This window comes from Grus americana, chromosome 2, assembly GCF_028858705.1.
Source record: "Grus americana isolate bGruAme1 chromosome 2, bGruAme1.mat, whole genome shotgun sequence".
In the NCBI taxonomy this organism is placed as follows: Eukaryota; Metazoa; Chordata; class Aves; order Gruiformes; family Gruidae; genus Grus; species Grus americana.
Genome location: NC_072853.1, coordinates 54,047,009 through 54,063,750, shown reverse-complemented (window position 1 = coordinate 54,063,750; position 16,742 = coordinate 54,047,009). Strand labels below are relative to the sequence as shown.

The following is a 16,742-nucleotide window of genomic DNA, read 5'->3' as shown; positions in this document are numbered from 1 at the left end:
TGCATTCTATACCACAGGGATGAGAGGATATAATTATGAGAAATGGAACAAAAAGGAATGCCTCCTCCTCACACACCCAAAGCACCACTCTCAGCAGAAGCTCTTAAAAATATATTGTGTATTGTTTCATTTGGAAAGCAAGAATAACATTGTGAGATAGAAAACAAGAAGGACAGAGACAGCACACCTTCTGTCTTCATCCTGTTCCATTCTCATGGTGCTTTGAAAAACGATGGGAAGAGGAAAGAAAAGAATGGTTGCAATGAAATGCAATGAATTCTGTCAGTCCTGCCCATCTGGCAAGAGGCATCACTCAAACATTCCACTCGCATGCAGTATCTTTTTTTAAGAAAACACTAGGATTTACCATGTAAGTTACTAAAAAGCAGTATTAATATTGTACTCAGTGTCAAGAAATGGAGGCGCTAAGGTGGTAAAATACCTCCTCGATTACATCCATAAGATTTAAAATTTTTAATGTGCAAGTCTTGGACAGATATCATTAATTTACAATGTACTAAAATTTGAAGGATGGGAATTTCTTCATTATATACGCTCACAGTAGTAAGTGAAGTACTCAGTTGCTTAAGTACAAACATCACTATGCTTAAGTGACTTATGCTTCATTTTTAAGGCAAAAATAGGTAGCAACACAACTGCATACAGATGCAAAAATATTTACAGATATGATTAGATAAACAGTCCACTTCTAGCATGAAAATTTTAATGATGTACTTAATATAGCAGTGTTTTATTTGAAAAGTTACCATTAAAAATGTAAAATTAATCTAGCTAGGATGAGTAGCACTGACAGTTTTACCTGGGCCTCCATGCTCACAGATCTTTGTCCCTAAACCTCTATCACTGTAAGCTGTCCTCTCTCCCTGCCCATTTCCAGTCTTATTACACAGGTGGAGGTGTGCCTGAGCAGCCCCAGAGCCCACAGAGGGAAAAGCTGGAATGTTAAAAAGGTATGCAAAAGGTCCCAATGTGAAAAAAAGAAAAAAACAGATCCTAAGAAATAAAATTACTGGGGGGGGTGGTGGGAAAGAAGCAAGCTATCTGCAGGTATCAGGAGCTTTGCTCAGTCATCTTTGTCTTTTGCTCCATGTTTCAGGATGCGCGTGAATTCAGTGTAATTGAAATTCCCCTTTTTGTCGATGGGTGCCTCCCTGTACAGCTCATCTACCTCTTCATCTGTGAACCTGTCCCCCATTGTTGTCAGCAGCTCTCGGAGGTAGTCTTCCTGGATGAACCCTAGAATGTGTTGTATAGAGAGAAACACAAAAGGGAAGCTGTTTCTTAGCTGAGCCTTCAAAAGCAGTAAGACAGACATACCAACAGACATGCAATTAACTAATACAGCATTTGCACCAAGAGCCCAAAATACTTTGTTAACTGAAGTCTAAGGAAATTCCATGAATGCAAAGGGGAAAGAGGCGGGGGTGGTGTTGATGCATTTCATACAGACTTTTGAAAAGAGGGCCTGATCTGCTGTGATCTAATAACACCTATTTCCATCTACTGATCTTCAGCAACTCAAAATGGAAAAACAAGTTCCTGTCACTGCTAGTCTTCATTACACAAGTTGTTCTCTTAATTGAATTATATTTTTCTTGACTTAATTAAATACATTTGCATCTCCTCTATAAACTAGTTTCCTCTGGGGACTAAATAACCACTGGTTGGCTCTTCACTGCTGCACAATACCATTGCTGGAGGCAGTTTACGTGGATACAGTGAACTGCTGGCAAGTGTCCAGGGAAAGAGTTTATAACAGAAAAGACTTTCAGGCAGGATTGAGCAAGTTAACTCATGAGAGAGGAAGAATGTTTACTGTGGAGAGGTAGAGGCGGAGAAGCTAGTAAAAAAAAGGTAGGATATCCTAAGTTATTTATTTTATGCTAAAATTTTAGCAGAAGAATTTGGAGGGAATCAACAAAGATATAAAAATGAGCAGTTGCTAAGTATGTTCTGTTAATTCAATTTCAATAGGTGGGCAGAACCACCAGTTGCCAAATAATTCCAGGGAAGTTTAGAGATTAAAAAAGGAATGCATATAACAAATGGTAGACATAAGAATGCAGAAACTGCTTAATGCTGAAGTAAGACCAACATGCCTTTAAATGCACAATAGTTGCTTCATTTGAGAAAGGAATTGGTTATTGAACTTTACTTAGAGAAATATCTATAAGGGAACAGAGGAGGTTAGCAGTGCGTTAAAAACAAAACAAAAACTGTGCAGAACAGCTGGAAATCATAAGTAAACACCCACATCAACTGATGCAGATTCAATTAGAATGTGATTTAAAAAAAAAAAAGTTCTGCTTTGGAAAGAGAGTTAAATAATTCAAGCAAACAGTTCATTAGAGAGACAAAACCAAACAGGTAATCGGAGGACCAAAAGGCACTCAATGAGCATGACAAATTATCACCGAGGGGGGTGGGGGAGTGGGGTGGGTGTGGTGTATGCTGCAGGAAAGGGAAAAAAAAACCATGTTAAAACATATGCTAATTAAGCCAACATCATATCCCAGTGCAGAGAACCCCTTGGCTACTGATTCCAAATGAAAAAGGCTAACAGCAATGTTCTACTTTAAAAACAGGGAGAATGTTCAGTTAGCCAGGCCCATCTTAACTGGGTCAAATTTTGGAGTTGTCTCTTTGTAGATGTGTGTAAAGGAGGGGAAAAATCAGCTAAACAGATTAGGCTCTCTATTTCTGTAGTCCTACATAGACCAAGCTGTGATGAGAGATGACATAAGGGTTAGCATTCAAAGAATGCAAGGCCTTTGGTGCTGCAAGTTTAGCCTCAAGGACTTCATTGCTTCTGCCTGAACAGCTAGGTGTTTAAACACTGAACTACGTTGCCAGACTAGGAATACACTAAAAGTTTTAGCAGCACTGAATTGTAGAGCAAACAGTACTCCCACTCTCCCTCACACACAGCTTCAACGTAGATGGGGAGCAACAAATTAATGAAGGAAAATTTAAGATTCAGCCTGTGGCAGACAGCACAAAACAGATGATGATGCAGGATCAAAAAGCAGACAAAAGATGTACCAAATGCAGACAGATATAACATTTATACTAATTTCATAGTACTACATATGACAGTAATGCTGAAGCAATATACCAACTAGATTGGCCATACAGGAAATGTAAGTAAAAACAACAACTACCTTATCCTCATTAAGAGGATCTGCTTTGTATTATTCTCTTTCAAAAGAACTACACTGATGTAGAGTTAGAAGATCAGGCCCATAAAAAACACACACGTGGAGATTATTAAGTGGAAAAAAAAAGAAAAAGGTTTGACATAGCTGGAAATGCTTCTGTTCATTTTTAAAAGGAACAAACTGATCAGAAGCTAAATCTGACAAAAAAAAATAACATGGGTTCTACAAATACATTACACGTTATTTTGAAGACTGCATTTTGATCATTATGAATTAAAAATCAATAGAATGGCATAACTATCTAACATATTTCCTGGTTAAAATCCAAGGATGGCATAAGACACAAAAGAGACTGTGGAACCGTTATCCTCAAATCATCCTAGGACTAGATTAAAACATTTACCACACAGACTTGAAAGATAATAAAATCAATCTTATCAGTACATGGGGGCCTGAACTAGTAACTTATTGTTTACATAGACGTAGAAGGTTACTGTTCAAAAGAACTGGTAGCACAATCATTTTCTTTATGTCCTAATTCACAGGCTCTTGTTTTGGAGCACACAAAAACCCCTGCAGCACAGTGAGTCAGACTACCTGTGGAGAGAAAATAATTAACCTACTAACAAAACTTCCTTCTCTAGGAGATGGTAAAGAGATTTCCCTTGAGAGGGAGGAAGTCAATTAACATTTGAAAAGGCCTTACCAACAGAAAGCCTGTTTACCTACACCTCAGCAGGAAGGGGATCTCTTTGAAAAGGCAAAAGGTGCTAAAAATACACAGACTGAAAATAGCTGTTTGAAATGGAATAATATCCTTTGAAAGGTTCAGAACACATATCCACAGGTTAGAGTGAAATATTGCGGTGGACAGTCATGAGGGAAGTTATAGGTGCAGTGACATCTCTAGTACAGAGGCTACATAATTTCGGCATGCACTAGTAAGAAGTGTTCACAACATGTCAAAACGCTGATATTCTGTAATTCCGCAGAACTGCCCTAAGGATTCGTCCCTGATTGCTACACACGTCTCCGGAATCTTGGCCCACGTGAACAAATAAATAAAAGCTTAAACTCTAACCTCAAGATTAGAAGCGCAACCTTGAAAGTCTGATATAGTTAAACTGAGCTCTGCTTTTCCTCTTTTCCCCCATCTTGCTATACAAGCCAGTCCAATCTGTCATTTCTGTCTTCTAGACCTCACATGGGTTTTTATCTTGAGATCATTAAGGCTACAGCCCTTCCTGCAGCCTGAAAACAAAGTGAGCCGCGGGTAAGGGCATGACACAGGGCATTTGTCATCAGAGCCATAACATACACTATGCAAGATGAGGGTTCAAAAGAGCCTGGACAGCCTGTCTTGAAATATTAAAAACACTGAAGAATTCAGATGCATCTCAGATCTACTGCAGGGGGAGAACAAACTCAGTTGTATTACAGATTTCACATCCATTACCTTTTCAATGCCACAGAAAATCACATAGTACCAATTTGAATTCCCGATCTTAGAGCAAATGCATCTTACTTTGCACTTTGAGGAACTTATGTGCTGCCCAGTTAAAATACTCTTCTTCAAAGCCTCACAGAAGAACATGACTACTAGTCCTCAGCACTCACACAGAACAGCCTGACAGTTTTTACTTTCACTCACTGATAAGTCAAATTCTCATTACTTGGTAGAATATGCCATCTAGAAGGATTACTGTGCCATACTTCATTTATAAAGGTGCAAAAATCAGCATACAATTTAAAAACCCTAATAAAAAACATAGAAGTACTCCCCCACCCCTGCCAAGCAGCTGAGTTTCACCCACGTACCTGTTGCTTCTTCATCAAAGCAAGCAAAAGCATTCCTGATTACGTCTTCTGGATCGGTGCCATTTAACTTCTCACCAAACATTGTGAGGAACATAGTGAAGTTTATGGGGCCTGGAGCCTCATTCATCATGGCATCTAGGTATTCATCCGTTGGATTCTTTCCTACAAATAAAGGGATTCATATTTGGTTTAGCTTTCAAACTAAAAGAAAAAGTAATGCGAATAGTGTAATACAAACTAAGACATCTCTCGTAAGCCATCCCAAACTCAATTATTTTAATTATAACAGCACAAATTTGTTTGGCAAACATAAACAGAAAAGTGACGTTACCAAGGGAGGCGAGCATATCATGCAAGTCCTCTTTGTCAATGAAGCCATCCCTGTTCTGGTCGATCATGTTGAAGGCCTCCTTGAATTCCTGAATTTGCGACTGATCAAACATTGCAAATACATTGGAAGTGGCACGCTGAGGGCGCTTCTTGGTGGTCTTCGTCTTTGCCTTTTTGCTAGACATGTTGAATTTTGGACACTAGGGAGAGAAGTAAATACAACAGGATCAGAGTTAGGACTTAAAAACCCCCCTGTACTAGGGTTTAACATTAAAGTTCACACTTCCATTTCCTCTCATCAGAACATATTTCCCTAATCAAGAAGGGAAAAAGAGAAGCAGAAAATACAAACAAATGAAAGACAGAATCCTAAATAAAAAAGTCACTAAAAGAAGACACAAATTAAACTTGAATTTCAGTCTTCAAAGGGACAGCTTTTGTCTGGGATCCCTTCTTGATACATGCATCTGCAAGAAGGGAACTCAGACTGGTCTCAAGTCTAGAAGAGCAAAGCCCGTGAAAGAGCTCTGTATGGATATGTATATATGGTAACTGTGTGCAATATTAGGTAGTAGGGGAAAGGAGAAACACAATTCAGTTCACCTGAACAAACTCTGAAGAACCTCTACTTGACACCTGACAGTGGTTAAGTAGTTGCTATTTTGTATAATGATGGGTCTCTGTCTTTGCCTTGCCTTCCATTATTTAAAACACCCTAAAAATAAGAGAAAACTGTGCAAGCTATATTTCTGCTCACACCAGCAAGTTCTGCCTGACCTCCATTTACTTTTATGCATTTAGTTTTACCTGAAATATTCTACAGGTCTACCATACCTGAAAGCTGACTTCTGCTTCCTACTTCTTTAAGCAAAAAGGGAAAGCAATCAACTCACACTGCTTTTGCTTGTCTCCCAAGAAAAACTGCTCAGAAAAAGGTATCTTCACCTACAACTCTCAGGCTAACTGAGTTTGGGTCTGAACAAGGCAGAGCAACGGCCACGCTTTGGTCCATTTCATTGCTACCACTGTCATTTAATTTACCTGTTGCTAAGCCTGCTAAGGTTTCCGTTGTACAGTGCTACAGAGCACGCTTAAAGATTTTATAAAATGAACCAGGGGAGACTGCATTTGTCCTTTAGGGTAGGTGGGAGGGACAGAGGGGGAAAACCTACATGCAACCCCTTTCAGCTTTAACCACAGAAGGCTGTGACCTGAAAAGAACCTGGCAGCCACCCCTTGCACAAAGCTTGGACGTGTGGGGAGAATCAAGCTCGGCGACAACGCTCAGCTCTCCACTGAGGAGATATTTAAAAAATTATTTTTAAGTTTTTGGCCCCGGAGGAAGGCCAAAAGCATCTTGCCCTAGGCTTCAAGGGCGCACAGCGTCGAAAAGCTCTTGCTCTCCTCATGAAGACACGACGCCACCGGCGATTGCGCCGGGGGAGGGGGTCCCCTCGCCACCGGTTGGGGCTGAGGCTCCGGCAGCCACGTCCGTGCTGCCACAGCCTCAGCCCCGACCGGCGGCAAGGGCGGAGGGGGCAGGGCCCGGCGCCATCGCTTCTCCTCAGCACCAGCTGCCCCAACGGCTGCCGCCAACGGTCACTGGTTCGAACGCGTCTCCCAACGGTCACTCTCTCCACTGCCCGCTCCCGCCTCCAAACACCTCCCCACCGGCGGCACCTGGACCCTCCCAACCTCACCCCAACGATCGCTGCGACGACCCGGTACGAGACAGAAACGGAAGGGAGGAAGCGGCGGCAGCAACCCCGGTGCTTCCCGGAGAAACCATCAACCTCGGGTGGGGGCGAGCGGCGGGTCAACAGCGGGTGGCGCCGGGACTAAGCGGCAGAGGGCAGCGAAACGGCAGCGAGGTCTTTCCACTGACGACGGCAGCGCCCTCCTTCCCCCCGGGGGTGGCTGGCTCGGGACGTCCCCACCACAGCTTCTCCCCCCTCCAGCTCCGGCAGTGTTGGCGCAGCCCGGGGGAAGTCGCCGCCGGTACTCGGCCCTGGGCGCCGCCTGCAGGTGCCGGGTAGCGGGGAAGGGATGGAGGGAGCTCCGCTGGCGGCTGCCGCTCCGGGGGCGAGCCCTGAGGCTGGGGGTGGTGGGCGGGGGAGACCAGAAAGCTGATGAGGAAGGATAAATCCGAACTGCCTTAAAAACGCGTGTCTGTGATCAGGGGGTACACGGGGCAGCTCTGGGCTGGGGGGCCGCCGCGTTCAGCCGGGCACCGGCACCCCTCCCTGGTGGAGGGATGTCTCGCTCCGCGCTCTTGGTTTGAGAGGTGGAAAGGTAGTTCTGGAAGCCGCCTTCAGGTCAGCCAGTTCTTCCCGTGTGCTTATTTTTTATGTGTCATCTTACTGAAGATGGAGCTTCGGTCCGTGTTTCTGAAGCCTCTACCGGCGACCGCGGAGTTAACAGGTTCGCGGTGTCATAGCAGTGAGGTAAATGAAGCCTGATCGTTTGGTAACATACTGCCTGAATTAACCAGTGTAAGGTGTTATCCTTACATTCAGTCTTCCTCGTGTTTCACTTAATGGATCAGAAAAATTCTAGTTTGCATCTTTGTCTGCTAAATGAGTACTCTCGCATGAACAAGAGCTAACACCTCCTGCAGCCATAGATTACAAGACCCCTTGGAGGATTTATTCCTGCTTGTATTTTCTTCATGAAAGCAGTGCAAAGGATAACACTATTTTTTTTCTTTTCTTTCCTTCTTTGTTTACTAATGTGGGAACTCAAAGGAGTTGAGGTACAAGCTCATTTTAGTGCTTCCCTGAGGATAGGGTCTGAAATGGCTTCAGAAGCAGTTTGTGTTTAGCCCATGACCCAGACGCTTCTGCAGTTTTTAAATTTTTCCGAATAGAATGTTTATTCACATTTTGAATATTGAAGTCCCGTATAAAACACTTAGGCTTCAAGAAGCTGTTGTTGAGTAGACATAAAGGCAAAATATTGTCACATGGGAAAGCTGCGCTGTCAGTCGATCATTCTTTTAACTGCTTTCCTACCTGTTATCAGTTTTGTTGTTATACAATCATTACCTTGATAAATAATAACTCTTAAGGACAGGGAAAAAAATAGATGAGTGGGCTTTTGCTGAAAATACCAATTATATTTACAAATGTAAATGAATTACATTTAGGCACTGTACATACATACTGAAGTTAATACATACTCTAGATGTTGCGGTCCTAAGTTTGAAGTGAGACACTTTAATTGCTAAAAGGCCCAACTTTCTTTCCCTGCCCTCCCCTCAAACCAGAAGAGTTATTTCATCAGGTCTGAGAATTCGGCCTGTCTAGGTTATAAGAATACTTCCTTGATGAATTTTAATATCGCTCTGCTAAAATTTGTCTCAAAATACAATGGAAAAAAATAATTGATGAATCAAGAGCATGCTCAGAGAAAAAACTATTGGGGAAAAATCTTCTGTACTTAACTAGATATGGCTCATAGTTTCAGGATAATTATATGCGAAGTGTGAGTGGGCAGAAAAGCAATAGAAACACCAAGGTAGTAATAGAGTTATTAAAATACTCCATGATAATCTTCAACCACTGAATTGTGTGTTGAAATTTAATTATGAAAATAGTTATTTGATATCTTAATTTAAAATCCTTTCATCAGTTACTTTAAATTGAGATGCTGCTGCAAACGTGCTACTCTGCATTGTATTGCTTTTCATTCTAGTAAAAAGGTGTTACATGAAACCTGTTACCGTGTATGTTGTTCCCAGTGTTTAACTTTCAAAGATGTGAGAATAGGTAATATTACTCACCCAGTGTGAGATCAGTTCTTAGTGACAAAATTGTCTGTCTTAAAGCTTTTGTCTCCAATTTGTCACATCAAAATGGAATGAGAAACAGTTGTTAAATGCAGACCATATTCTGTGCCATGTAAATCTATACAATGCTTTTACAAATGATTCAATTCTACTTGTTTCCACAGCATTCATGATACCACTGAAGAAATGTAAAGGGGAAAAAGGGGATTTTTTTTGCCTTTCATAATATCTGGAGAATATTTTTTTACCCAATGACATAAATCTTAAAAAAAAAAAAAAGTAAAGGTCTTTTTTTTATGAATGTATTAGCTTGTGCTTCAGCTCTAAATTAAGAACATCTGTTGTGGTGATCTCTCAGGTGAACAGGACTTTGTTTCTGCTGTTTAAATCTCCCTCTGGAGAGGATGCTGCTTGAGGATGGTACCTGTGAGCTGCCTGCAGCCCTGAACAGCGCTCAGTTCCCTGTGACTGTCCATCCCTGGCTCTTGCTGGAGAAGAGTGTGGCTGTAATCCCAATCCTTGTTGCCTTACAGACTGTTTCTGAGAGTACAATGGAGCCACAGGCTGTTGGTTGGGTACGCAGGCTCCTTTGCGCCCTGACTGCAGGGAGAGCTGTGCTTGCAGATCGCTATCTGATGGGACAGCAGGTCTGGTCTTGAAGATGGCCTTCAGGCTCTTCTAGAAGAACAGTCCAGGCACATCCTAGGGAGAGCATGTTCTGGGAAGCCAGAGGCTGAAGTAGCTCTGCTGCTAAGTGATTCATCCAGCCTTTCGCCACCACACAGTGCAAAGCGTGTCCAGAGTGAAGCATTTCTACAACTGCTCAGCAGAGAGTGTGCCCTCCCTGCCGTCCTGTGTGCAGGCCGGGCCCTGCGAGAGCGTTTGGGGCCAGGGAGTTTTCAGGCTGTGCGTTGGAAGGATGCTCATGTCGTACTGTCCCACGAAATAGTGCCGCCTAGTGATGAGCTTCAGTTTTACACAGCGTTTGTTTTGTGGGCTGGGGAAAAATGCTTGCACTACCGTATCCAAACGTATGCCAAAAATTTGTTTATTTCTCAGTACCGCATAATTTCCTGCATAAACCATACAGAATAGGAATTAAGTTATCCATTCTGAAAACATGATTTTTTTGTTAAGTGTTGAGCTTTTAACTCCTTCCGTTTTCTTCTTTCTACTCCTTTTCCCTTCATTACTCCCACCTTCTTTCTCATTTATGTCAGTCTTGTTTAAGAAAAAAACCCTTTTGAGCCAAATGTATACATTTTTCCTATCCTTTCCATCTAAAATACTCAAATACTTTGCTGTTGCAATGTTTTTCTAGGCTTGTTTTCTTTGGATTGTCTAAAAGCCTTCAAAATTTTCTGTTTCATACTTAAGTTCTAAGGCTGCTATAAACAGCAAGCAATTTACAGTAAACCTTTTCCCTCCTTTCATTTAATTCTCTCCATTTCCCCACCTCTGCTGAGTTATGATGACAGTGCAAATATTTGTGATTAACTTGGTTGCTTAATGAAGCAGAATCAGTATCTGTCAGATGATGTTTCTTTATGAATCTAATTCATGTAACAGGAACAGCTGCATCAGCTCACAGTAAAAGTCTGCCTAGTCCAGCGTGCCCTAGCTATAAAGAGCTGTGTAGTCTGGACATGGAAAGCGGGGAGCAAAGTCTCGGCCATCCCTTGGAGAGCTGCCCTTCCTACGGACTGTGTCTGCACTGTGCTCCACAAAGGTGACTGCACTGAACGGGTGGGGGCCAGGGGACTGGTCTACTTGTTTGCAGTCATGGTGTGCTGCTTGCTCGCTGCAAGGCCACAAATATTACCAGGATCACCCCCAGCATCTGTGTGTGGCCATACGCAACAGCAAGGAGCAGAGCAAGCCTGTCAGGATTGCCCAGGCTGGAGTTTTGCTCAATGTGCAGATCTTGCTGCCTCCTAAGAAGGTGAGAACCATGAAGCTGGGGTTAAATGAGAGTGTCCAAGTCTCACCCTGATTTTTCAGCAAGTCAGAGTCGGCCCATAGAGTGGGGAAGAGGGGAAGCCCAGCAGCTGTGTCCTATTCCTGCTTCTTGCATTTCTAGGTGGAGCACCACTGGCATGTGTCTACTGGCTCCTTGGATGCTTTCAACAAATAATAAATGCTGTGAGGTCTGCCTACCAGGTCCCTGGAGGGTTTTATTGTTTTGTTGTTTGTTTGGGTTTTTTTCCTGAAACTTGCAATCATCCGGTTTTTTGAAAATCTCTTTCTCCGTCCTTCCTCTTTTTGGAGGAGAGTGAGCACTAGCTGCTTTTAGCCTGTTCTTAAGGGGAGAGCAGCAGCAATGGCCATGTGCAGGTATTGAGGGAAGAGTAAGAATCAGGGAAGCCTGTGATATCCTCCCAGAATCCTCTCCCAACCTCACTGTGTTTAACTCAGGGAGGGGCAAGCCACTCTGAGCCAAATGTGGTATTTAGTAACCCAGGGTGAACTTCTTTCATGAGCTTGCCTAATATGATGTAAATTAAGCATCCACAATATGATTTGCAGATGTTTTTTGGATTCCTTTGCAAGGCTGCTGTTTGTTATGTGAAGAACTTCACCTTACTAATTTTGAACCTACCTATTCCTATTTTTATTCAATGCTCTACACTTTCTATTGGAAGAAATGCTAAGGCTGATTTGTGTGTCCACCTCTTTCCTGTTACTTTTGCTCTTGCACGTTCCTTCAGCTGTGGCAAAGAGTCCTGCCTAGGTAATTTTTCTCATACGGAAGCTATTCCACGCTGTTGGTCATCGTAGAAGTAAGACTCAGGCTATGCATAGGAAACAAACAAAAGAGTATAGAAAAGGAGGTTAGATGAAAACGCATGTTTGTGATTTTCACATTGAATTAAGAATTAAAAATCTGTGAAAGTTGGATGGTTTTGCCAGATAAGAGAATTTTCTGAGCATATTATCACTGTTCAACAAAAGTAGCAAATGCTAATTGCAGAGGTTAAGTATTGGCAGCACAATCAAATATTTCCAAATTTTGTTCGAAGTCATTTCTAGGTCTAAGCAGTCATTTAACAAAAGCATTTTGACTGTCAATGGCTTCACCTAGTATTTTGGCTCATCCCTCTGCCTTTCCACCCCTTCCCTGATTCCAGCTAGCATCTGTTGTCTCTGTCAAGCTATCCCAAGATACTGACTGTATCAGTCAGTGATTGTCATTCTTTTTGTGATGCTGGGAGCGTCACAGAATTGTTCTGGAATTTCTCCAAAAATAGCTCCAGCGCTGTGATCCAAAGGGAAAACATTTGAGAAAGTCGTGAGTGAAAGAAGAGATTCTGAACACACGTCTTCGTTTGGGTTTCTTGGAGGGCCTCAGAGCAAGACTTCTAACCAGCTGGGGATAGTCCCTGTTTTCATTCAAAGACCTCATGAATAAAAATGGTAAGTTACTGCTTTCCCAGGTGGCCCCTGCCACAATGTAGATGCCAAAGCACAAAAAATAAAGGCTCTTAGAGAAGGTGCTGGAGCCTATAGAAGAAAGTTATATTCTTTTTTCATATTGAAAATGAGAAAGAGCTCCGTTTTGACTTTCTGATAACTTCTAGTGTGTGTAGCCGAGGAAAAGGTGAGAACGTAAGTTCTCTGGAGCATCATATGACAATGATATGTCAGGGCCAAGGACAAAGCAGAGAAATATAGTGGAACGTAAATAAAATAAAGTCAGTCTCTGAAGTGTTGTAAAACAGGAGAAGATGGAAAAAAAACTCCAATTATTAGAATCTGCCGCTCAATCACTGTAAGAATGGTTACTGAAATGTGTTTGATGGAGTATCAAGGGACCAGACTCAGCAGACAAGGTGCTCTTTACAATCCCAAGTCCAAAGTCCTTTCTATATAAGAACATAAATTTAAAAAAAAAAAAAAGTTGGAAAAGTATGTCTTGTGCTGTTGATTTCTGCTAGGTTTTTGTCCCTTGCTACCTGTTCTCTATGATAAAGAAGTCACTGTACTGCCACTTGTGCTGTACGTCCAGCACTTGTTTTTTATCCCGGCTGGTAAATTGCAATAATTTTAGCCAAATCTTTGTGGGTTTTTCTCCCCTTTTTACATAGTTTTAAACACAATTATTGCCAGACAGCATGATACCACAATGTTTATAAGTGAAATGCAAAATTAAATGTTGATAAGGTATTCTTAGTAAGAAGAAAGTGAGGCCTCCAGACTTCCAAGCACATGTAATTAATTCTGCTAAACCTAAAGACATACACGTGTGCCCTCTCCTCACATGTTACATTAGCCTTTGTATCTATCTGACAACGTGTACGTACAAATAAGGAAGAAGACTAAATGTGCTCAATGCTTGGCCAAAGGCCTAAAATGGTATTGTAAAACATACCCAGAAAACAAGGAGGAGTGTATTTAGTCAGGTGTTTGGCATAAAAAGTAAGCTGTTACTGGTTTTGTTATTAGCTGATGCCTGTGCGAGTTTGGTTGGCTGGTGGAGAAATTTCAAAATCAACATGCTTCTTGTGGGCTGGTAACACGTTGCCAGTATAAAACCTATTGCGTTAGAGATGGTTAGCTCACAATTAAGGAAGAAGAATTCGATAGAGGGGAAAAAACTCCGGCGTCTGTTAGATACAATGCTAAGTCAAGGCTCAAGTTACTCATGTATGACGCCAGCTCTATTTTAGCAAATACTAAGACAGGGCCTGCAGGCCTCATTTTACACCCACTCTCTTGACTATGCCAGACAGAGTCTGGAAATTATTGTGAAATGCTGTCTTTTAACTCCTAAGGAGCTATGCCCACAACATTCATAAGGAAAAAACCCAAAATGTAATTCAGTATTTGGTGAGCTTGTACTCACTGATACCCTGAAATAGTCAAAGTGAGGAAATTACAAATTAAGGATTCAATAAACCTTGCAAAATGGAGCAGTGACAAGAGTGCTAAAATCAATGCTGCTGTCACACACCATCTGCTTCTTTAGGCACATGATTTAAAGTTTGTTTTGACCTGCCTAGTCTTGTAGTATTTGTTTGTAACTAACTGACTTCCAAGTTTTATTGAAGTGCAAGGCTGCTTTACTAAGGGACCGAATCATGGCTGTGTAGCAGAGGAGTCTGCATGCAGCAAGCGGTTGGGATTTTCCAGGAGGCAGTTTGATTTCCTGCTCTCCTGTTAATTACATGCTTCTGAGAAACATGTAAACATCTTCCCTCAGATTTCGTACATTCATACAAACTGCATGACCCCTTAAGCCCTGGGATGCAACATCTATTATGTATGATCCGTTCTCTAGGGAATATCACATGTTTGGTCTGGGAAAGATTCCTTGGCAGCATTTATGTCTATATTGTTGAAATTTGCAACACAAGGTATTTTTTTAAAGGTCTAGTGCAGGGATTCCCAAAGGACATGCTACTGCAGCAGCCTGTGTGCCTTGCTCACAGCAACCGAGTTTGCTCCTACTTGAAATGAGTGGTCCCAGGGGATGATATGTGTACAGGCCCACAGGCTGCAGAGGAAAGTGGGAGGATTGGCCTCTTTTTTTCTTTTTTCTTTTTTTTTTTTTTTTTAAGATTAAAAGTTTCTTATCTAATATACCAAAAGTTTCGGAAAACAGTGATCTCTCTATGGAGTTGCTGCTCAGAGTGCAACAAATATGAGCTGTGTGGAATTTGTTTTTTTCCAGTTTTGCTTTTCAATATTTCATGATAACTTATTTTTAAGCTGTGTTTTGAAAGGGATTTGCTGATTTCTTTTTGCCTCTGTATTGTTCCTGGCTTCTGTAATACTGTTTCTGAGTCACTGTCATCCTAAATCATTTTTCCAAAGGAGGAGGTTATCTAAAAATGACAGTAGAATTTGAAAAGTAAGCGAGCCAAAATAGGAGCATAGGTACACAGGCAATACCAATGGCAGATTAGCTGCTGATATCAAAAATGTTCCTGACTTTACTTTGTTACTCACCCGTTATTTGGACTTACATTGTCTGAATGCCTTTCAGTATGGTAAAAGAGCTATTTGTTGCTGTTTGAAGTTCCCCAGGAACATACCAAATAATTGGTTAGTAACACTCCTGACAATAAAAGGCCACGGCAATGAGAAACATGTGATGACAAGATTTCAGGTATTTTCCAGCTTTCAGAACAAATGGACTGGGCAGGACGCAAAGGTGTATAGTGTTACAGTTACTGATGTCCTGTGCCTGTGTTACATTTCATTTCTCAGCAAATGATAGTGATCCTAGAAACAAGCCATCTAAAGATACTTTTTAGGTCAGTGGCGAAACGGGTCCTTACTTCAGAGCATCCGGACACCACCTCTGTGACATCAGTTAGTTGCTGTGCTAGTTTATTAGGCTGACCTCATCTTGTGAAATGCTTCAGTCATCTGATCACTGTGTGATAAAAGATGGTTTTATTTGCTGAAATGCACCGTAAAGAGCAGAAACAAGCATATCCTGAGTGGTTAAAATGTTGCACATTACCAGTATCTCCAGCAACAGTCGGTGGGGGGGGAGGGTGTGTGGGTAGGAAGCAGCAGGCAAGCTTATACTGGCAGCAGCTCACACAGATGATGTCCTCTGCAGAGGTTTCTCATTCAGCTGCAGTAGCTCAGCACTTTGGCTTCAATGTGACCTTTGCAGATGCAGCCTTAGAGCAGGGTAAATGGGTCATGTAAAATAAATCACTGCTTTCCAATAGTGCTTCACAGGACATTATATATCACTGTAGATGTAAGACTATTAAATGTATGCATCAGCCTATGAAAATAGGTTTTCATCATAAGCTTAGTCTGGTGTGGAGCTTGGAGACCATTCTATACGAGCCCCAGGGGAGAAGAGATTAGTTTCCAAGATTTTGACTGCAAAATGCAAAGTCTAAGTCATCAGAATCTTAAGCTGTTCCAGTGACCAAAGTTATTTTTGGAAGTGGATTACTGATGACATCTCTACAGCCCTTGGCATGCAGCCTCAGCTGTCTGGCCATTCCTTGCTGCCTAGCTACAAAACACATCTGATGCTCTTATATGGTCTCTTGGCTGGGTCTGTAGATCTTGTAGCCTTCCAGCTGTTAAGGGGTTTGTGCCCACTTGCAGGTTAACTGGCCTTCTACAATACAGATACTGGGGAGACCTGAAAGTGCAAGGTCATCATTAGTTATACCTAAACATCCCTAGAAGTTTTCTCAATGCGTCCTCCTGAGTAGGTATCATTACATTAATACAGTTCCCAGCCCCTAATTCAGAGAAAGCAGCCAAGAACATAGCACCCACACAGTATGACAAGGAATAAAGCAGCTACATCCCGTGTTTCGGCTGGCTCATCAAAAACTGAAGCAGTACGGAAGATTTTGAAGTGGACAATTTCCTCTCAAGGAGGATACCAGATTCTCTTTCACATAACTCATTTATGATTTAAAAATCACTTCTTCAAAACTTATTTCCAGAAAAATCCAGCTGACTTGTCTGCTGCTAAAATAAAATAAATGCCTAAAATTTACTGAGAAGACAGGATCAGGAAAAGAATGATTTGGGGACCTAGTGTTCATAAAAATAATCCTCTGAATCTTACACTGTTTAGACATTCAAAGGGAAAAAGTGATGAAGATAGTCTAACATCCCTCCTTAGGGCAGGCTGCTTACAT

The 16,742-nt window shown here is 41.8% G+C and overlaps 1 protein-coding gene across 1 annotated transcript; it reads right to left on the bottom strand.

Moving 5' to 3' along the window:
• Positions 1 to 459: 459 nt before the first annotated feature.
• Positions 460 to 7,287, bottom strand: LOC129202924 (myosin regulatory light chain 2, smooth muscle minor isoform-like). Its single transcript, XM_054816605.1, has 4 exons — positions 7,028 to 7,287; positions 5,329 to 5,527; positions 4,998 to 5,159; positions 460 to 1,257 (listed from the first exon to the last, which is right to left on the bottom strand). The coding sequence occupies exons 2-4, from the start codon at positions 5,510 to 5,512 to the stop codon at positions 1,085 to 1,087; spliced, it is 519 nt and encodes a 172-aa protein (XP_054672580.1). The 5' UTR covers positions 5,513 to 5,527; positions 7,028 to 7,287; the 3' UTR covers positions 460 to 1,084.
• Between the last annotated feature and the right edge of the window lie 9,455 nt (positions 7,288 to 16,742).

Excerpts from the sequence above, each read along its gene's own strand:
- LOC129202924 (XM_054816605.1), bottom strand. The coding sequence starts at position 5,512 with ATGTCTAGCAAAAAGGCAAAGACGAAGACCACCAAGAAGCGCCCTCAG. Across the intron at positions 5,160-5,328 it reads TGATATGCTCGCCTCCCTTG|GAAAGAATCCAACGGATGAA; the intron begins GTAACGTCACTT and ends CTTTATTTGTAG. Across the intron at positions 1,258-4,997 it reads CTTTGATGAAGAAGCAACAG|GGTTCATCCAGGAAGACTAC; the intron begins GTACGTGGGTGA and ends AACACATTCTAG.